We start from the raw sequence: 21,071 nt of genomic DNA, 5'->3' as shown, positions 1-21,071 counted from the left end.
ATCATTCCATTGTAGGTAACGTGTTTAAAGGTAGAATGCCGGTTTAAACTATTTTTATTTTAAGCCCTTTGCGGTCCACTGCTGGCCAAAAGCTCCCACTGTACTTCTACTTATCCCGGTTTTGTAAGCTACATCTGGCTAGTTTTTAGGGTTCCGTAGTCAACTAGGAACCCTTATAGTTTCGCCATGTCTGTCTGTCCGTCCGTCCGTCCGTCCGTCCGTCCGCGGATAATCTCAGTAACCGTTAGCACCAGAAAGCTGAAATTTGGTACCAATATGTACATCAATCACGCCAACAAAGTGCAAAAATAAAAAATGGAAAAAAATGTTTTATTAGGGTACCCCCCTACATGTAAAGTGGGGGCTGATATTTTTTTAAATTCCAACCCCAACGTGTGATATATTGTTGGATAGGTATTGAAAAATGAATAAGGGTTTACTAAGATCGTTTTTTGATGATATTAATATTTTCGGAAATAATCGCTCCTAAAGGAAAAAAAAGTGCGTCCCCCCCCCTCTAACTTTTGAACCATATGTTTAAAAAATATGAAAAAAATCACAAAAGTAGAACTTTATAAAGACTTTCTAGGAAAATTGTTTTGAACTTGATGGGTTTAGTAGTTTTTGAGAAAAATACGAAAAACTACGGAACCCTACACTGAGCGTGGCCCGACACGCTCTTGGCCGGTTTTTTTAAATTCTTGCCAATTTATTACTTTTTATTATTCTTTGTGGTAATAAATGGTATCCATAAAGTTTTATTTATAAAGTAACTTTTATTATAACAACTATCTCATGGACATCATAAGGGCATAGCATAACAGGCCCCGTAGCCGAATGGCATTTCTCCGACGCCAAACGAAAGCGATACGCCGCTGGCTCTGTCGCGCCAATTACGCAAGCGCGATAGAGATAGATATCTACTAGCGCTTCGTTTCGTGTTTCGTGAGCGATTGTGCCATTCAGCTAGCCACCCTGTATAGCAAATTATAAGTATGTCTAATTAAGTAGTACTTACACATTTTATACCTGCACAGGTTTAGATGACAATATCTAATATTTTCGAAAAGAAGATCTAGACTCCTTTGTCTGTTTCATATCCGTAAAGTTAGCAAAATTACTATCTAGATACTTGCTAGGTATATTACTTCCATTTGAGAACGCTCCAGATCATTATTGTTAAAAATCTGTATTTTAGTTTAACTAGGTACTACTTAGTCGTAGTTCAAATTATTATTGATCCTAGTCTTTGTAATAAAGTTAATAAGTGGAAGGAGGAATAAACATAATACAACAACAAAACATACTTACAAACTTTTGCATTCACAATATCGTAGGTTCGCTCATTAACAGATTTGGGGTAGATTCATATTATAACACTAAAGTAGATTCATATCATAGTTTTAGCCGAATGACAATCGTTGACGCCAGACGCCGATGGAAACGCAGTCTGACTCTGTCGCGCCAATACAGAAAGGCGATAGAGATAAATAGCTACGATATCGACATTATCGTGACCGTTGGTGCATTTGGCTACATACCCTGGATACATACAGAGTACCAGTGGCGGGGCGTGAAAATTTTCGTTGGTAAAGCCGGAGGGGTTTTTGGAAGTTGTTTTGTATGGACTTCTACAGATACTAGTGAATTTTAGGGAACCCGTTGGGAATCGAGTTGTAGCGACGCTCCGCCACTGCAGAGTACCTAATTCAGCAAGTGATATTGTTTTACAGCTCTTACACTAGGTATATCTAACAGTCAGAAACACCCGGACTCCGGACTCGCAATCGTCCGGTTTAAAAAAAAAGCCAAAACCAATCACGATACCGAGCTTGCGTAACCATCTTGCTCACGGTTACTTGAACCCGAACCTTCGATGTGATAATCATAAACAATATTTTTTGGGTATAAAGAAATTAAAAACAGTAAATAAATAAAGATTTGATACTCGTACTTCTAGCTCTCATTGTGACTAATAAGCCTGTTTGGTTTTAATACAACATTCTATTACATTTACTGGTATTAGACGGACCCTTGAAAACAATCTCATAACTTACTAATACCTAACTTCCCGTCAACGTTCTGTCTAGATACTTCCCGGGCTTAAACCTGCCCCTCCTAAACCTTTTAAGGGGGCACCTTCCGAAGTTCCTCTCGTAGACGCCGTACTCGCAAGTGGGCGGGTTGCAGTCGCCGGTGCCGACGCAGACGCGGTCTCGCAGGCCGAAGTGCTCGCGCCCGCGGGAGAGGGAGATGCAGTCGCGGCGCCGCTGCAGGTCCTTCCAGTCGCACACGCACACGCAGCCGGCGTCGGACACGCGGGCCAGGAACAGCGTCGGGCAGGTGCATCTGGAAACATCGGAATATAGTATGTATCAGTGGCGGCTGGTGAAAATTTCTGCTAGGTAACACTGAGCAAACAGAAACCTTCCTTAACATTAGGTACTTTACTAATTATCAATTTTAGGCAAGCCTGTGGGAATCGGCTTGTATGGATCAGCCGCTGCTGGTATGTATTGAATCGACATTTAGCACTCAGGTTAAGTAACTGTATATGTGCCGTTATCTGGGTAAAGGGACCTTATTGTCGGTGGCGCTTACGTCCCGCGTCGTCGTATTTGTATACGAACAACGTCGTAAGCGCCATCGATAATAAGGTCCCTTTGCCCAGATAAAAACGTTCCTAATTTGTCGTCTGGCATAAAGATGCTCTGGCAGGTATTTGTCATCTTTGTGGTAAGCCACAAACTGCAACGTTTTGCCGGCCGCGGGGACATACTGAATGCTCGTATCTCGATTCATCGAATCATTCCGGATTGAACCATTTCTATCAAGATTAATAACGGGGTGTCTGTCTACGACGACAATACGGACAATGAAGAGTTAAAAATCTATAATTTTATATTATCAAATAGCATTCGTCATGCATTCAACTAATAATAAGTAAGTATACAGCATGAAATACCTTTTGAGCTGCGGCGGCGCAGCGGTCTCGCTTTCCTGCTTAGGCTCTTGCGTGGCCCAATCACTCTGGCTCACACTCGCACTCGTGCTCTCAGCATCTTCCTGTCTCTCTCTCGCTTCTACCGTTCCAACCTGGCGCTTGTCTGGCCTTTCCTGGATGGTGTTCTGGCTAAGACTGTGGTTCTCTCGTTGACTGTTGATCTCTTGAACATGGCGGCGAGGTGCTCGTGGGACGGTCTGCAGCGTCTCTTGGGAGACGCAGGCACAGCGGGTGTGGTTGAAGAACTGCATGCGGGCTACCATGAGCCCACTGGGTTTTCTTAACTGGAAAATGAAAGGCGCATGTGAGAGATTTGTCTGAATTTGTAATGAGATCTTGATCCTCGTGTCACATCTCGGACACTGGCGATCAAATATATGAGAGAGGCGCGTTCCTAGCACACATTCTAAGCTCGTGTAGGTGAACGCGTACCATGCTTGTATGAGTGAAATATGACAGGTCGACTGTTCGCGTTTTTGACAAGTGGTAACTGTGTGGTAAGCGAGAGAGGGTGGGCGGCACGTGGCATACTGTACGATAGTACTCTTTATTATACTGTGCTCGTGTTGTCGGCTTTTATACTGTCTTTCTATTCGATGAAGATTAGTTTTCATTTCGTGATTTCATTGTGGGTTCACAAAAAAAAAAATCTTAACAATCAGTAATCGGTAACAATTTCAGTTTCGAATTTTATTGGGTTGGTAAGAAAGTAATGAGCGAATCATAACCAATATTGTAATTTTTATTTAATTTATTATTTTAATCATTTATCAAAAATATAACGGCCTTCGTTATCTACTACTTGTCTCCATCGTTCTGGTAAAGAATGAATAGCATCGGCGAAGAAGTTCTTAGGTTTAGATTCAAAAAACTCAGCTATGTACTGTCGTAGATGGGCTTGATCATCGAACTTTTTTTCATTCAAGGCATTGCTTAGCGATCTGAACAATGCGTAATCCGTAGGTGCCAAGTCTGGAGAGTACGGTGGATGAGGTATCACTTTCCAACCTAGCTCCAATAGCTTTAGCCGAGTCACTTTTGCAATGTGTGGGCGAGCATTGTCGTGTAAGAAAAAAAACTTTAGCATGCTGTGGACGATTCTGACAGATTTTTTGGTTTAAATTTTCAAGCTGATTACAGTATACTGATGCGGTAACAGTTATTCCACTTGGTAGGAGTTCCCAGTGAATAATACCATGAATATCCCACCAAACGGACAGCATAACTTTTTTCGGGTGAGGCTCTGTTTTTGGTGCCTCTATTCCTTTTTCGTTTGGAGCTAGCCACTGACGTTTGCGTGTGTGATTTATATATAAGACCCATTTTTCATTTCCAGTGATAAGATGGTCCAACCAGTTGAATGTGCGGCGAAAAGACAGAAGTTGTATGCAGATATCGGCATGGCGGTTTAGTTGATCTCTATCAAGTTCGTGCGGTATCCAAACACTGTATTTGTAGTTTTTTTCCCAACTAGTGTAAATGTGTTTCTATGGTGACATGAGAGCAGCCTAACTCGGTAGCAAGAGTACGACTCGTTAGCCTCGGATCTCCTTCAATTAAGGTTTTTAATTTGGCTACATCAATCTTCACCGGTCGACCAGACTTAGGTTGATCTGATAATGAAAAGTCGCCACTACGAAACCGCTGGAACCATCGTTTCGCCGTGGCCTCAGACACAACTTCAGGAGCAACACGCTGACATATATTACGCACTGCTTCGGCGGCTGAATGGCCAGACTGAAATTCATATAGTAAGCAATGCCTTACATGCACTTTTAATGCGTCCATTTTCTTCCTTATATTAGCTCGGCGACAGCTAGTGAATGACTGACGAGAAACTGTGCGACTCGCCCTTTATATACTTTCGACCATAGAAGATTCTAGAACTCTCTCAAAAATTTTATGTGGAATTCAATCGATCGCTCATTACTTTCTTACCAACCCAATACTTTTTGTTGCCAAGTTTGTCAAATTGCAATCTCATCTCAACGGGTTGCTGTAAGCTTAGTAGACGATATGAGGGTATACTCACGTATAAAGGGATGATGACGTAGTGGCCCTCCACGGGCGCGCACACCTGCTCCTCGTTGTGGCAGCAGCCCGTGTCGGCGGCGCAGCGGTGCAGCAGTACACAAGTTGGCCGGTATCTGAGACAAAAGGTAACAACGAGTTAAAAGTAATAATGGTGATACATATCGCTTGACTTTAACTAGATATAAGCTGTAGTAATGGGCAGCACGGGTAACCCCCAAGGTTGAGGCGTGCCGTGCGGCAACATTGCCGACAAACACACGTCTACTGCCAGTATACTCATCTCTTAATACTTACAGGGTGTCAGATGCTGGAGCCATGTGCCGCACAGACAGCCAGCGAGGTTGCGGCGTGATGCATTTGCCGCGCGGCACCATTGCCGACAAATACGCGCGAGCTGCTCTCGCTACGCCCGCTTGCTCCTGTTTCGTCAACAATGCTGAAAAAGAGGTGGGTAAAGTTTTATTTTATTTACTCGTATCTAACTGCTGAATATATCAACTAATTTCATTATAAGACATAATGTAGTTATACCAACTGTTAAAGTTTTGTCTGCTTGTTTATTGGGTAAATGAAGCCTCCAGGACCACCAAGTTGAATTCCTAAAATGTTGGATTTGCAAAAAGTTGAATTTGCAGGATGTTGAATGTTAAAATGTTGAATTTGCATTATGTTGAGTTCTTTTTATGTCCAAATTGCATAAAGTTGAATTTGCAGCTTCTTGAATTCTAAAATGTTGAATTTGCAGAAAGTTGATTTTGCGGTATGGTGAACCCTAAAATGTTGAATTTCCATAAGACTGAATTTGCAGTAGGTACCTACAGGGTGTAGCAAAGGTCCGGAGTGATACTTTAACAGCTGATAGGGTTACTAATGACCCTAAGTGCGATACAGGTGAAAAAATTTCGTAGTTCGAAAAAAATGAGTTTCGATTTTTTCCGCTTAAATATTAATCAGGACATTGGTCTTGTCGGCTGTTGAAGTAGGGTGCATTGGGTTAATTTCGAACGCCGTCTAATTTTGAAAGTCACATAAAAATCACCATTATTTCCATCATATCAAGATTCCCCTTTCAAAATTACCCGAGCATTTCTGTACGTCGAAATTATCTCAAAGCACCCTATTGATTTTTGTTACATGCTATATAGTTTCAGGGCATATTTAAGTTCCAAGACTCCACTGATGAGCCTTTTCGAAGCATAATGCCTTAAAATTTTGTTCCCCGTTACAGCAATGGGTTATATACAGTCTGAAGACTGAAATTCAAGGCCATCAAAGGTACATTTTTTTCTCCTATTAGGACCAAAAAGCTCGCGATTCTGAGTAGAAATCATATTAAAAAAATACCCATGTTAAAAAAAGATTCCAGGAATATAAACTTGAGTTCTTAAAATGTTGAAATCCCGAAATGTTGAAAGTATACATTTTGAGAATTCAACTTTTTGATATTTCAACGTTAAATGAGAATTCAACATTTTGCGAAACTGAAAAAAATCAACATTCTGGGAAAGTCAACCTGGTGGTCCGGGAGGATTATAATGTCTAAAATAAAAAAACTAACGTTAAATGATCTACGTTCAAAATACCTAAAATTAAAAAAACGAACGTTAAATGACCTACGTTCAAAATACCTAAAATCGAAATACCTAATGATTAAATCTGAAAAGCAAAAATGTCTAATAAATGGTGCTTAAATAACCGAAAATAATCCGGGAGGATTATAATGTCTAAAATAAAAAAACTAACGTTAAATGATCTACGTTCAAAATACCTAAAATTAAAAAACGAACGTTAAATGACCTACGTTCAAAATACCTAAAATCGAAATACCAACCGAATAATCCGAAAAGCAAAAATGTCTAATAAATGGGGCTTAAATAACCGGTTTAACTTTGAATCGTCAACAGACAATTAATCGAATATTATTTCAAAGACAACTTTTCAAATAATTTCATTTCATCGACAGTTCATAACGTAGAATGATCGATACAAGTCAAATTAAATCGTGGACTTTTACTTCGTAGATAACTTATTCCGAGTATACTTTATATCGTGGTATCGTGGTGGTGGTGGTGGTGATTTGTGTTTTTTCATTTCATTTTGTTTTACATTACATAAAATTTACATAATATTATTTCAATTGTGTACCTAATTGTGTATAGTATTTCAATTGTTAATTTTTCTAAAATTTTACAATTTGTAAGTTATTTGTTTTTATGTTTGGTCACAACTAACGTAACCTCCTTACCCTACTACTTCGGTATTCTGATCGGTTAATTGTTTTAGGTATTTTGACCATAGGGTATTTCAAATGTTGGTGTATAAAATTTAGGTTACATAGTTTTTGGTATTTCAAACATTAGGTATTTAGTCCAATAGACATTTTAAATTTCGGTAATTCGTGCGTAGGTGTAACTTGCTTAGGTATTTAAAATCATTAGGTATTTTGAACGTCATTTAACGTTAGGTTTTTTAATTTTAGACATTGTGATACGTACCCGTAATTTATTCTCCATGCTAGTATAAAATTCTCGAAACTAAAATTATGATTCTTTGTCTGAGAAAGAGCTGAAATATATGCGTACACGATACGATTTAAAAATACTTACAATCGTCTAAAATCCTGGGTCTCTCCTTGGTCGCGGCCATGCTGTCTGCCGCCGAAACCACATTTTCCAACTCGACAATCTGCGGGGTATCTCTGACCACGGATCTGGTGTCGCCCATAACAGACAAGGGTGAGAAGACCGTCCCGATCCGGTTGAGAGCCGACGGGGTGGGGAACCTCGCGGTCCTGGCGGTGGTGCCCTCCCGGTCTTCTGGTTCTAGTTCTTCGCCGTCGTCCATGGCGTAGTCATCTTCCATGTCAAATTCCTGCAATATGAACAATTTGTGCTTTTACTAAATGAACCAGCCAAGTGTGAATGGGACGGTGGAATGGGATACCAAAAATAGAGAACTATCGTCTTAGGTATTTGACGAAATTAACGGTTGTTGACAGAATTAAGCATTTGACGAAAATTGTTGACATGGATATGATGATGAATCCATACTCCATACTATAATATACTATCCTCCATACTTAATACTTATACTTAATATTATAAATGCGAAAGTAACTCTGTCTGTCTGTCTGTCTGTCTGTCTGTCTGTCTGGCTGTCTGTCTGTCTGTCTGTCTGTTACGCTTTCCCGCTTAAACCACGCAGCCGATTTTGATGAAATTTGGAACAGACAATCTTTAGACCCTGAGACAGAACATAGGCTACTTTTTATTTCGAAAAAAGGGATGAAGGGGTTGAAAAAGAGGTTGAAAGTTTGTATGGGATTTCTTAATTTTAAAAGATAAAACCATGAAACTTTATATTTTAGCACTTGATAAAAAATCATTAAACATATATTTAAAGTCACATACAGGTCGAACGCGATTAATTAACATTATTTTTACCTTTAAAATAAACATGGTGGGAAATAAACATTAACTAAAAGCGGGTAGGTTATATTTATTTGTCTACCCCGAACATTTATATAAATTAATATCGGGTAGTTTTGTGTTGTTTACATCTCCGGTGACATTTTGCTGGGACGTCAGTCTTCCGCGACCACGGCCAGTGCAACCTGGCCGAAACGTTGGGAAAAAAAGGTAAAAATAATGTTAATTAATCGCGTTCGACCTGTATGTGACTTTAAATATGTGTACAAAGCGCGAGAACTTAAAGTGTTATATCATTAAACATCTTGATAAGGGATAAGGATAGGGATAGGGATAGCGATAGGGATAGCGATAGGGATAGCGATAGGGATAGCGATAGCGATAGCGTTAGCGTTAGCGATAGCGATAGCGACAGCGTTAGCGTTAGCGATAGCGATAGGGATAGCGATAGGGATAGGGATAGGGATACGGATACGGATAATATGGGTATCGTTAGAGGGATACGGATAATCGGTCGGCGGTCTCTTACAATCAATGTGCTCTAAGACGATCGTTGTTTGCTTGCTTGAAGATTACGTTTGCGATAAGTATAAGCAAAATGTAAAAAATTGTAAGGGATAATAGAAAAAAGTAGGTACTTTTTACCCACCGATCATAGTGTCGAAATACGGGCTATGTGGGATGTTTATAAAGGTTTCCCCAGCGTATATAGAATTACCTACGCTGTGGTCGATGTGTAATATTTCTACAATCATTGCAAGCAAAAGTATTATGTGCAATCGAAATAATCGCAGATAAATATACCTACAGAGAAACCTAAGGATCCAAATGAAAATCTTAATGAATACTTTTATTACGCGGGCGAAGCCGCGGGTAAAAGCTATATTATAAATGCGAAAGTAACTCTGTCTGTCTGTCTGTCTGTCTGTTACGCTTTCCCGCTTAAACCACGCAACCGATTTTGATGAAATTTGGAACAGACAATCTTTAGACCCTGAGACAAAACATAGGCTACTTTTTATTTCGAAAAAAAGGGATGAAGGGGTTGAAAAAGAGGTTGAAAGTTTGTATGGGATTTCTTAATTTTGAATGATAAAACCATGAAACTTTATATTTTAGCACTTGATAAGAAATCATTAAACATATATTTAAAGTCACATACAGGTCGAACGCGATTAATTAACATTATTTTTACCTTTAAAATAAACATGGTGGGAAATAAACATTAACTAAAAGCGGGTAGATTATATTTATTTGTCTACCCCGAACATTTATATAAATTAATATCGGGTAGTTTTGTGTTGTTTACATCTCCGGTGACATTTGGCTGGGACGTCAGTCTTCCGCGACCAGGGCCAGTGCAACCTGGCCGAAACGTTGGGAAAAAAAGGTAAAAATAATGTTAATTAATCGCGTTCGACCTGTATGTGACTTTAAATATGTGTACAAAGCGCGAGAACTTAAAGTGTTATCTTGATAAGGGATAGGGATAGCGATAGGGATAGCGATAGGGAAAGCGATAGGGATAGCGATAGGGATAGCGATAGGGATAGCGATAGCGATAGCGATAGCGATATCGATAGCGATAGCGTTAGCGATAGAGATAGCGATAGGGATACGGATACGGATACGGATGCGGATACGGATACGGATAATATGGGTATCGTTAGAGGGATACGGATAATCGGTCGGCGGTCTCTTACAATCAATGTGCTCTAAGACGATCGTTGTTTGCTTGCTTGAAGATTACGTTTGCGATAAGTATAAGCAAAATGTAAAAAATTGTAAGGGATAATAGAAAAAAGTACTTTTTACCCACCGATCATAGTGTCGAAATACGGGCTATGTGGGATGTTTATAAAGGTTTCCCCAGCGTATATAGAATTACCTACGCTGTGGTCGATGTGTAATATTTCTACAATCATTGCAAGCAAAAGTATTATGTGCAATCGAAATAATCGCAGATAAATATACCTACAGAGAAACCTACGGATCCAAATGAAAATCTTAATGAATACTTTTATTACGCGGGCGAAGCCGCGGGTAAAAGCTAGTAATATTATAAATGCGAAAGTAACTTCTGTCTCTCTGTCTGTCTGTTACGCTTTCCCGCTTAAACCACGCAACCGATTTTGATGAAATTTGGAACAGACAATCTTTAGACCCTGAGACAGAACATAGGCTACTTTTTATTTCGAAAAAAAGGGATGAAGGGGTTGAAAAAGAGGTTGAAAGTTTGTATGGGATTTCTTAATTTTAAAAGATAAAACCATGAAACTTTATATTTTAGCACTTGATAAGAAATCATTGAACATCTTGATAACGGATAGGGATAGGGATAGGGATAGGGATAGGGATAGGGATAGGGATAGGGATAGGGATAGGGATAGGGATAGGGATAGGGATAGGGATAGGGATAGCGATAGCGATAGCGATAGCGATAGCGATAGCGATACGGATACGGATACGGATAATATGGGTATCGTTAGAGGGATACGGATAATCGGTCGGCGGTCTCTTACAATCAATGTGCTCTAAGACGATCGTTGTTTGCTTGCTTGAAGATTACGTTTGCGATAAGTATAAGCAAAATGTAAAAAAATTTAAGGGATAATAGAAAAAAGTACTTTTTACCCACCGATCATAGTGTCGAAATACGGGCTATGTGGGATGTTTATAAAGGTTTCACCAGCGTATATAGAATTACCTACGCTGTGGTCGATGTGTAATATTTCTACAATCATTGCAAGCAAAAGTATTATGTGCAATCGAAATAATCGCAGATAAATATACCTACAGAGAAACCTAAGGATCCAAATGAAAATATTAATGAATACTTTTATTACGCGGGCGAAGCCGCGGGTAAAAGCTAGTTTACCTATATAAGTCTGTGACCAAACAATTAGAAGTCGGGGAATTAGTAGGACAGAAATTTAGTTTAATAGAAAACACAATCCCCCAAAGAGGGTGCTACTGTGTAGGCTGTATATTGTATATATGTATATACATAGCAGTCTTAAATGAAATGAGTATCTGCAAATAACTATACTTATAAGAGTTGTAAGCCCTATTTATAAACAAAGTCTAAACGTATCTAAATATAAAAGCATTTGCCCGGGCGTAATAAAAAGGAAAATAAAAATCAAAGAGTTCCAGATAATGTACAATCAATGATCAATCAGAGCGCAATGGTCTGGGATCAAAAGAGCTGGGTAGAAGCCGGCGCAGACGGAAATAAACTTCTATTTTAGGAGTAACGAGTAATGCCGGTTAGGATTACTTCGTTATAATAATACCTATTATTGTATTATTAAATACGGGATCTGATTAAATACTAATAAGGTATACCGGGACAAATCGACTGGAGGGCAGTTTCAAGTATCTAATAATATATATGTGTATAAATATATGGCACACACACTTGGTCAATTTTTTTACTTCCGATTGCCAAAATCCAGTACCTAATATAATTTGCTCTACAATCAACATTCCTTCTCTCTGAGTGTACGCGAACTTTCGTGGTAACTGGAATGCGCACACCTAGGTATCCACTATCGTTGACACAATTAACTGGCCGCTCGTAAATCTTATTAAAAGGAGATAAAGTCCCTCAATGCACAATTAAGTGCATATAAAGTTAAGACCATATAAAGTTCGTAAAAGCTGCAAGCGGTGCAGGTGCCGGATTCCTTGCTGACTTAAATGCCCTTGTAAAGAGATCGTAATTATTGATTAATCGTTTAGAGGAAGACGACTAGGGTAACTCACACAAAACAAACAACTGTAAAATAATATAAAACAAATTAAGCAATTGTATAATGTCTGTTCGTAAAAATCTGTCATCTGTACTAGATTTTGAAAATATCAAATTTTTTGTCTGTGCGTATGTCACGATAACACGAAACTGTAAAGTGAGGTGGTCAATAGGGAAAGGTGAAAAAAAAGTTTCCCTGGAAGTATTTTCAGGAGTTTTCATGCAAAATGTTGAATTTTTAACTTCTGATTAGCAGAAACGCCTGCAATCGATGCCACTAGGCTTAGAATAAATTTAAAAGTGGAAAATGTCTGCCTTGGGTGAGACTTGAACTCACGGCCTCTGGATCGATACTCCAGCGCTCTGCCAACTATGCCACCAAGACTTCAACCAAGCCAGCGAAATTTTCCACTACTAAGGTCAATGGGACCCGTAGCGACATCTACCGTAAGAGTGTTAAACTTCTTAAACGGCAACCGGAGTTCCAAGTCATATTGGAAATTCACCAGTTACGATGCGCTAACCATGCTAAATTTTTAACTTCTGATTAGCAGAAACGTCTGCAATCGATGCCACTAGGCTTAGAATAAATTTAAAAGTGGAAAATGTCTGCCTTGGGTGAGACTTGATCTTTTGTTCGTTTTTATAGCCGATAGCTCATAGCTTACTAGCTCGCGGTGGGACCAGTGCCTTACCCCTAGGTATTACTAGCTCTACTCCACCTGTGATGTGAGAACAGTATAGGTAGGTATACGTAATATAAATAGGTACTTACGCGCTTTTAGTTTACTTGTAAAGCTAGTGATTTTTGTGTAGCCCCAATTTTAGAAAGTCCTTCACAGAAAAGCCTTTAAAGCGGTATCTTCGGCTTTATTTCACACGTGTTTATTGAATAACACCTATGACATATTACTATACTAACCGGTAGCCTTTCATTGTGTCGTATAATATCAGTCGTGACGTGGTCGTGACAGCCCTATTTAACGGCCGTCATGCACAAACGACATAATTGAGATGCGGTGAGCTTTGCCTGCCCTGCGTCCGGTCCTCGCGCTTTCTTTACGTACAGTCAGCAGACAGTAGGTAGAGGATAAAACAACGCGCCAAAAGTATCTGCCGCCCTGGGATATTTTTACAAATATACATACATACATACATACATACATACAATCACGCCTGTATCCCATAAAGGGGTAGGCAGAACACATGAAACTACTAAAGCTTCAGTGCCACTCTTGGCAAATAAGGGGTTGAAAGAAAAACGAAACTGTGACATTGCAGTGACAGGTTGCCAGCCTCTCGCCTACGCCACAATTTAACCCATATTCCATAGTCGCCTTCTACGACACCCACGGAAAGAAAGGGGGTGGTGAAATTCTTAACCCGTCACCACACAGGGAAACAAACAAGGGGTTTACAAATATACAGGCTAATTTTGAATGTAACTGATATCAGAGTGGTAGGTATCTAGACAAAATACATTCGTGACAGGCCCAAACAAACATGTAAAACAAAACTTTCAAACAAAACCAAATAATGTGCTTCAGTGAATCAGAAAGTAGAATAAATAAACACAAAAGTATTATTGTTGTTCTTGCGATCTTTGATTTATCATAGGCTATAAATATAATAGTTATCTCAAAAAAACCCGATTGACATAACATAAAACATACTTATAATGTAACTATGAAAGTGGGTCATACGAATCATACTGTTAAAATAAATCATACTGGTGTCTTCTATTTATAGCGCGCTATGTTTGTAAGTTTGTATTAATAAATAATAAATTATACGTGCTTAATAAGTTATACCTACTATCTATCGTCCATCGTCCAATCATTGTGTAAGATATTTTTGAGCCCCTGTAATATCTGTGAATTAAATACGGTGAGGGTACGGAGCCCTGTGTTACAGCTAGTGTGATACGCGTTTTGGCCAGTTTTTATAACCTAAATTACATGACGCTGCGTACGAAATCACCTGCCTGGGGCGATTGCAATTGCAATCGCTCGCTTCCGTAGCACAGAACACCTGTCAACCAGCGAGGTGACTGACACGACACTTTGTCGACGACTTTGTTTGTTACAATTGACTAAATCTGGCAAATAGCGCAAGGAATAGTAACCCATGTAAAATTATTGGAAAATCACCTGCGGTTATCAATGTTATCATCTTTCACTGTATCTCTTCAATGTTTGGTTCTCCTCTACTTTATTTTTAACCGCCTTCCAAATCTCAAAGGAAGGGGTTTTCAATTCGTCTGTATTTTTTTTTTAATGTTTGTTCCTCGATATCTCCGTCGTTACTGGACCGATTTTGAATTTTTTTTTTATTGAATGTATATATATACAGATTGGTCCCATTTTTCTCAGAACCCAGTTCTGATGATGGGATCCTGGAGAAATCGAGGGAACTACTCAAATCTGAAAGGCATACATATGGTGATTTTTGTGTTTTTAAAGGAACAGCATGCATTTACGTACGGAACAGTGACATTTGGTGCAGTGGAACTCCTGATGATGGTCAGAATGGAACTCCTCAAATCTGAACGGCACACTTATAGTGACTTTGGTATTTTTATAAGAACAGCATGCACTTAAGTCCAGGTCAGTGACATTTGGTGCAGTGGAACTGCTGATGACGGTCAGAACGGAACTCCTCAAATCTGAACGGCACACTTATAGTGACTTTGGTATTTTTATAAGAACAGCATGCACTTACGTCCAGATCAGTGACATTTGGTGCAGTGGAACTGCTGATGAAGAGTGAGCCGCCTCTGTAGGCCTAGCACATGATGGCCGCGGGAGTATGTCGCCGCGAGATAGATGCCACGTCTTCTTCTGACATACTCCCCGCCTCTGGTAGGCCTACTGGTTAGAGTTCCGTTCTAATAATCATTCTTATCTGTAAGTACTTCAGAATCATCCAAATTTCAAAATTTGTTCAGAAATGACGGAGATATCTAATAACAAACATTAAAAAATATACAGACGAATTGATAACATAATCCAACATTTGAAAGTACGTATTTATCACCAGAACCCCAAAGAAAGGCGGTTTTTTATTTCTTAAAAATTATATTACCACCTGAGTAATATTTTTACATTTGTTATATGGACATATTTTTAACGATTGCCAAATTTTCACATTTCACATTTATAAATTTTGTATAAACCTATTTCAAGGTTTTGATATTAAACGTAGCGTGGAATGATATCATCTGCACTTAAATTAGTTCTGGTAACTTGTAAACTCAGTCCTAGGAAGATAACCCAGAAGTTATCGCTGACATACAAACCGACAGTCTATTTTAATGGACCGTAGGTATTTATTTTGTATGTAAGAGTTGCAATTTTATGCGATAGAAAATTCATATTTTATTTACAACCTACACCTTTCGCAACTATATGATATTTGATACCTACTACGGTCTTTACAAATTACAAGCTAAGCTTAGTAAGTATTAAGTTTCAATTATATTGAAATGAAATTATATAGTTTTATTACAACATATTCCTTTTAGCAGTATTTAATTTTAATGCGTCTGATTACTGGCCTTTGTATATATAGCCTCAGGCGAACCAGCACAAAGAAGATCTCTCATTAGGCTTGTTTAACTGCTGACATGGGGGTCACAAAAATTACTGGTTTAAAATACAGTAGGAATGCAACACCCGATAATAAACCTAAATAGAAGCTATGCTTTAATGCGACGTTGCATTATATTTATCGGCAGTTAATAGATAACTTCAGACAACGGATGTTTTCTTCGGTTATGCAAGGTATCTTGCGAGGTATTTAACCTTTTAGCCGCCATTGACGTGATATTAAAATCAGTGCCTACATTGCGTGCCTCATACGTTACTGAGGCTACTATACTCCATGTTATATATATATATGGGCCTTGTTTGTGACACATTGTCGAAATGGATTACTTATAGAGACCACGGTTAGGTATTAAAAATCCCTAAACCTCAAAATAGCACGTGTTATATATATGGGCCTTGTTTGTGACACATTGTCGAAATGGATTAGTTATAGAGACCACGGTTAGGTATTAAAAATCCCTAAACCTCAAAATAGCACGTCATTGACCCAACTACCTACAACTTTTTTACGATTGCGTCTCTGGTCTTTTATAATATACAATAATTATAGATATACCTATGTAACTATGATATACAAGTCTGATGTCTTTAGGTAGGCAGGTAAGTATATCCAAACTAATACTATAACCGGGAAAGTGTGTGTGTTTGTTTGTCCGTCTTTCACAGCAAACTGGAGCGACGAATTGACGTGATCTTTTAAGTGGAGGTAGTTGAAGGGATGGAGAGTGACATAGGCTACTTTTTGTCTCTTTCTTACGCAAGCGAAGCCGCAGGCAAAAGCTAGTATGACAATAATTATGAATGAATAGGTAATATCTTAAATATTAACTAATTTGGCCGTTGATTAATTTTGGTGAATTAAAACAAAACGCAACACTTAATTACTTAACTTTGCCCGAAGCTTCAAATAATATGGTATACATACATGTACATACCTCCTAGCAGAAGCATGAAACTTGGACTATTAGGTACACCTACTAGTCAATTTTATTTTTTTAGCTGTCAGGTTTTGTACTGGTGCAATTTCATGGGCCTACTCAACTAGTAATTAAATTAGAGAGCACGTAGAGTCTTTGAGATTTCTTGTTGCAGCCGGGAAAAGTAGGTACTTGTTTTTCTTAGAAAATCATTTTGTTTTACTAGATGAGTAGGTGGTACATTGGTGGTAAATGTAGGATGTTTACAGTAATAAATATTGTATCAATCATCTTGCGATCTCTGACCACGGCGACAACTGAAGAAACTTTAGGTACTGTCCGATTTCTAGGAAAATGCTATTACGGAATGTATGTAGTTACTTAAGTGTGCGTCGTATTATTAGACACGAGGACAGTATATGGTATAATATATTACACTATTATGCTATCCATCAAAAATAGACCACAATTATTGAATGATTTCAAGTGAAATAAATTGAAAGCAGTTTGGTGAGGTATGTTTATAAATATTATCCTTATTCCTCCATCGCTTAAATTGCTTTAAAATATTTAATAATTTTGAATATTAACTTCGACGTTACACTTACACATGTTTTTTTCTGGCATAAGTATTTATTGTTTATAAACTGCATTGACTTAGTTATACAGTTTGTTGCCATTTAGCCAATTTTGGGGGAATTTTATCCGCTAAATTCCTTCGAATGTTTACATCAAAATACCGATACATTGTAATAGAAGTCGTACAAAATTTTATTGCATTTGAATCGTTAAACAGATTCGTAGTAAACCTAATTCACAAATAGATTTGTTTGAGTCCCTAGAGAAACTGTGACATTGTCTAATGGGTTTGATGCCAGACGGTGGCAAACAACGATGACATCACACCGCGGGACAAGATAATTGATACGTCTGGCGGTTTTGATAGGCCTTAATAGTGCGATGTCATAATTGTGGGTAACGTTTAAATTATGGCACTGCACCGTTGTTAGAGTTTGTTGTCATGTGGGATGCTTCTTTATTTACTCTATCAAAGAAACTTTCTCCATATTTCCAAATAATTAAGTATTCACTGGCTGAAAATGTTTAATGTAATTTTTTATGTTTTAATAATGTTCCTATTTGCTAATTTATATTTAGGTGCTTATCCAAAAGCGGCTAAACTGAATTGATTTTAGTTGTTTATTGACACTGTCTATTTAGTATGTTGTAAATATGTAAGTATGTGATCTTCCATCCCAGAGGAGGTTATGGGTCCTTAGTCGTGAAGAGCAATAGCATTCTGATTAAAATGTACCTAACAATTAACTTATTGTTGGTCCCTATCTAATGCTTTGCTTAAGTTTGTATTTTACTTACAACACGCGGCTTTAGAGATTGCTAAATTTTGAAGAATCCTTCTTCATAATTTTCGTTAATCATGTCATTGGAAATTAATAGATAACATAAACGATTTGCTAAAATTAGGTCAAATCAAATTTCTGAGTTTTATTACGCATTTATTTGTGAGTCGAAACATAAACTCAACTTTATTCGACTGAACTTATTATGAAATAAATATGAATAGTTGAAATAAAGTAAATAATTATGATTGCAAAATAAATACTGTTAGCTAAACAGAGTGTTTATGTATTCACTGGCAATAATTCATGGGGATTAGGGTAAAATGGCAATTTAAATAAGGAACCAACCCTGAAAATGCAAATGCAACACTCACTCACGAAAAATGTCAAAGTCAGACACCCAAAATTTTAAAATCATTAAATACTATTTTCACAATTTCGGGATTGGTCCCATAGTGAAAATTGGTCAGTATGGTTCATAATTATGCTAAATCCGTAAATTATTGCAGGTGACTAAACAAACACAGTGTACCTATTGTTTTATAGTAAGTCGGATGATAGTGATAACCAGATAAAAACCGACTAAACACAATTATTCAACATTGGTAATTAGCCTCCGACCACCAAGTTGAATTCCTAAAATGTTGGATTTGCTTAAAGTTGAATTTGCAGGATGTTGAATCCTAAAATGTTGAATTTGCATTTTGTTGAGTTCTTTTTATGTCCAAATTGCATAAAGTTGAATTTGCAGCTTGTTGAATCCTAAAATGTTGAATTTGCAGAAAGTTGATTTTGCGGTATGGTGAACCCTAAAATGTTGAATTTCCATAAGATTGAATTTGCGGTAGGTACCTACAGGGTGTAGCAAAGGTTCCGAGTGATACTTTAACAGCTGATAGGGTTACTAATGACTCTAAGTGCGATACATAAGTGAAAAAAATTCGTAGTTCGAAAAAAAAATAGTTTCGATTTTTTCCGCTTAAATAGCAATCAGGGTATTGACCTTGTCGGCTGTTGAAGTAGGGTGCATTGGGATAATTTCGAACGTCGTCTAATTTAGAAAGTCACATAAAAATCAAAAGTCACATAAATTCTCTACCAGTCAACCAATGGGCTATACCAGAAAGATTAAGTAGGTCTTTAGTTAAAAATCGAAATAAGATGTCATATATTAAAGAAAAAATGACGAGCACCACCAGTGGTGAAGGCCGGATAGGTCTTTAGTGTTAAACGGTATTTGGTTTATTTGGTAATTTTTATGTGATTTCTTCAAAGAATCGCGGACTCTTTTAATCCTGATAGCCTGATAGGAGAAAGGAACTGTCCCAAGATTTGTTTTCCATTCCGTTTACCATTTTTTCATAGCTATATCGGTAATGGGATGGACAATCCCAAAAATGTCTGGAAATCTTGGGACAATTTTTTTCCCCTATTAGGACCTCCTGGAGGGTAATTAGTACCTTTTACTATTTACTTTAAAGCTCGACCTCGACTCACCTCGTCATCATAGTCTCCGTCTTCGGGCTTGAGCCGCTGCAGGTACTTGGCCTCAGCGCCGAAGTCGTCGTCCAACATGTCCCACTCCTGCAGAGCGTACAGCAGCTCCTCATCGTCATCCGACAGATACTTCGGGTTACTTTCGTCCAGCGTCAAAGAATTCAGGCGGTCCAGCTTTTCGTACAACTTATCGATACGTTGCGTGCTTTCTGAGGATTTTCGGGATTCTCGTATAGCTTTTCTATATGGTCAAGAGATGTTTCGGTCGTTTTGAGCGAGAAATTGTCTAGTTTCTCATAGAGTTTTTGGATGCGGTCCGAGAGGGTGGGCTGGTCAGCGATGATGGTGGCGTGCGCCAACGCGCTCAGCAGCAGCACGAGCGTGGCACGCGGCATGGCGGCGCGGCGAGCGGCGGCGGACTGCCGCGCGGGCACATGGCCCGCACGTTGCGCGGGACCGGGACCATCTCCCATGCGGGATTTATACGACTACAGACATGGATCATTCCCATTTCAACAAGGTGCTAAGTAGAAATAAATATTAAAAATTCTATCAATAAGCCTCTGTCGGTTATTTTTAAGTAAGTACTAATTGTAACAATTCCATGTCACAAACTGAATACCTACTTGTACTCAAGATGTATGTGCATATAATGTCAAATCATAATAATTTAGGTACGGTCAGCCAAGAAAGTGGTTTACCACTTTTCGACTCTATGTTAAAAGGTCGAAAAGTGGTAAACCATTTTTTTGGCTGACTGTACATTATTACTAGGTTACCCTACCCTAGTTACATACTAGTTCCTTATGGGTAGCCGTAGCCGGTCAAATTACTCACCTTTCTTGTTTTTCCTGGTCTATTGTTTGGTTCTTCCCCACAAATCGCTGCGTTGCTAATAGGTATATATTTTATATTATAGCTTAATAATTATACATCTCATAAAATGCATCATATGCAGGAGGTTATCAAACAGTTTATCTTATCTGCGTGATCTGCGCATTCAGGTCAGTAAGTTTAGTCGCAGATTATGTGGCAAGTCCACTCCACACGAGGGCACCCTGAATCTTCTTATCTGACGTTACTAGGTACGTGTACCACGACATCGCGAAACAATATGCAAATATATACCTATATTGATTGATCTCAATTGTCGGCATTAAGTTATCGCCCGAACGACCATCAGAAGATAAACTGCATGATCGGGATCATCATCCAAAGTTGACAACAGTTCAAATGCTATTAAGTAAATTATGTTATATTGATCTCTTAATAGTTAGTTATCACTAAATCAAAACCGACACAATAAAGTTATATTTCGTTCTCTATTCTATATCATTAACATGAGCAAGATCATGCAAGATCAGCGGTTACACCACTTCGTGCTTTCTGAAAGCAACTTAGTTATATACCAACACTCCTTAGGTCAAGTTTAGTTCATTTTCCAACTTATTGATCATTAGTTCAGTTT

The 21,071-nt window shown here is 38.3% G+C and overlaps 1 protein-coding gene and 1 long non-coding RNA gene across 2 annotated transcripts; one reads left to right on the top strand and one right to left on the bottom strand.

The window, feature by feature from the left end:
* Positions 1-1,704: 1,704 nt before the first annotated feature.
* On the bottom strand, positions 1,705-19,997 carry LOC125229528. The gene is made up of 6 exons (XM_048134394.1): positions 19,604-19,997; positions 7,645-7,909; positions 5,333-5,474; positions 5,037-5,151; positions 2,966-3,288; positions 1,705-2,349 (listed from the first exon to the last, which is right to left on the bottom strand). Exons 1-6 carry the CDS (start codon positions 19,679-19,681, stop codon positions 2,064-2,066), a joined length of 1,209 nt encoding a protein of 402 aa, XP_047990351.1. The 5' UTR covers positions 19,682-19,997; the 3' UTR covers positions 1,705-2,063.
* On the top strand, positions 19,198-19,542 carry LOC125229631. The gene is made up of 2 exons (XR_007177429.1): positions 19,198-19,242; positions 19,323-19,542. It is a non-coding gene; the product is annotated as an uncharacterized LOC125229631 (long non-coding RNA).
* Positions 19,998-21,071: the final 1,074 nt, after the last annotated feature.

Source organism: Leguminivora glycinivorella, chromosome 1 (assembly GCF_023078275.1).
Source record: "Leguminivora glycinivorella isolate SPB_JAAS2020 chromosome 1, LegGlyc_1.1, whole genome shotgun sequence".
NCBI lineage: Eukaryota > Metazoa > Arthropoda > Insecta > Lepidoptera > Tortricidae > Leguminivora > Leguminivora glycinivorella.
The sequence above is the reverse complement of the archived record's forward strand: the minus strand, read 5'-3'. Positions and strand labels throughout refer to the sequence as shown.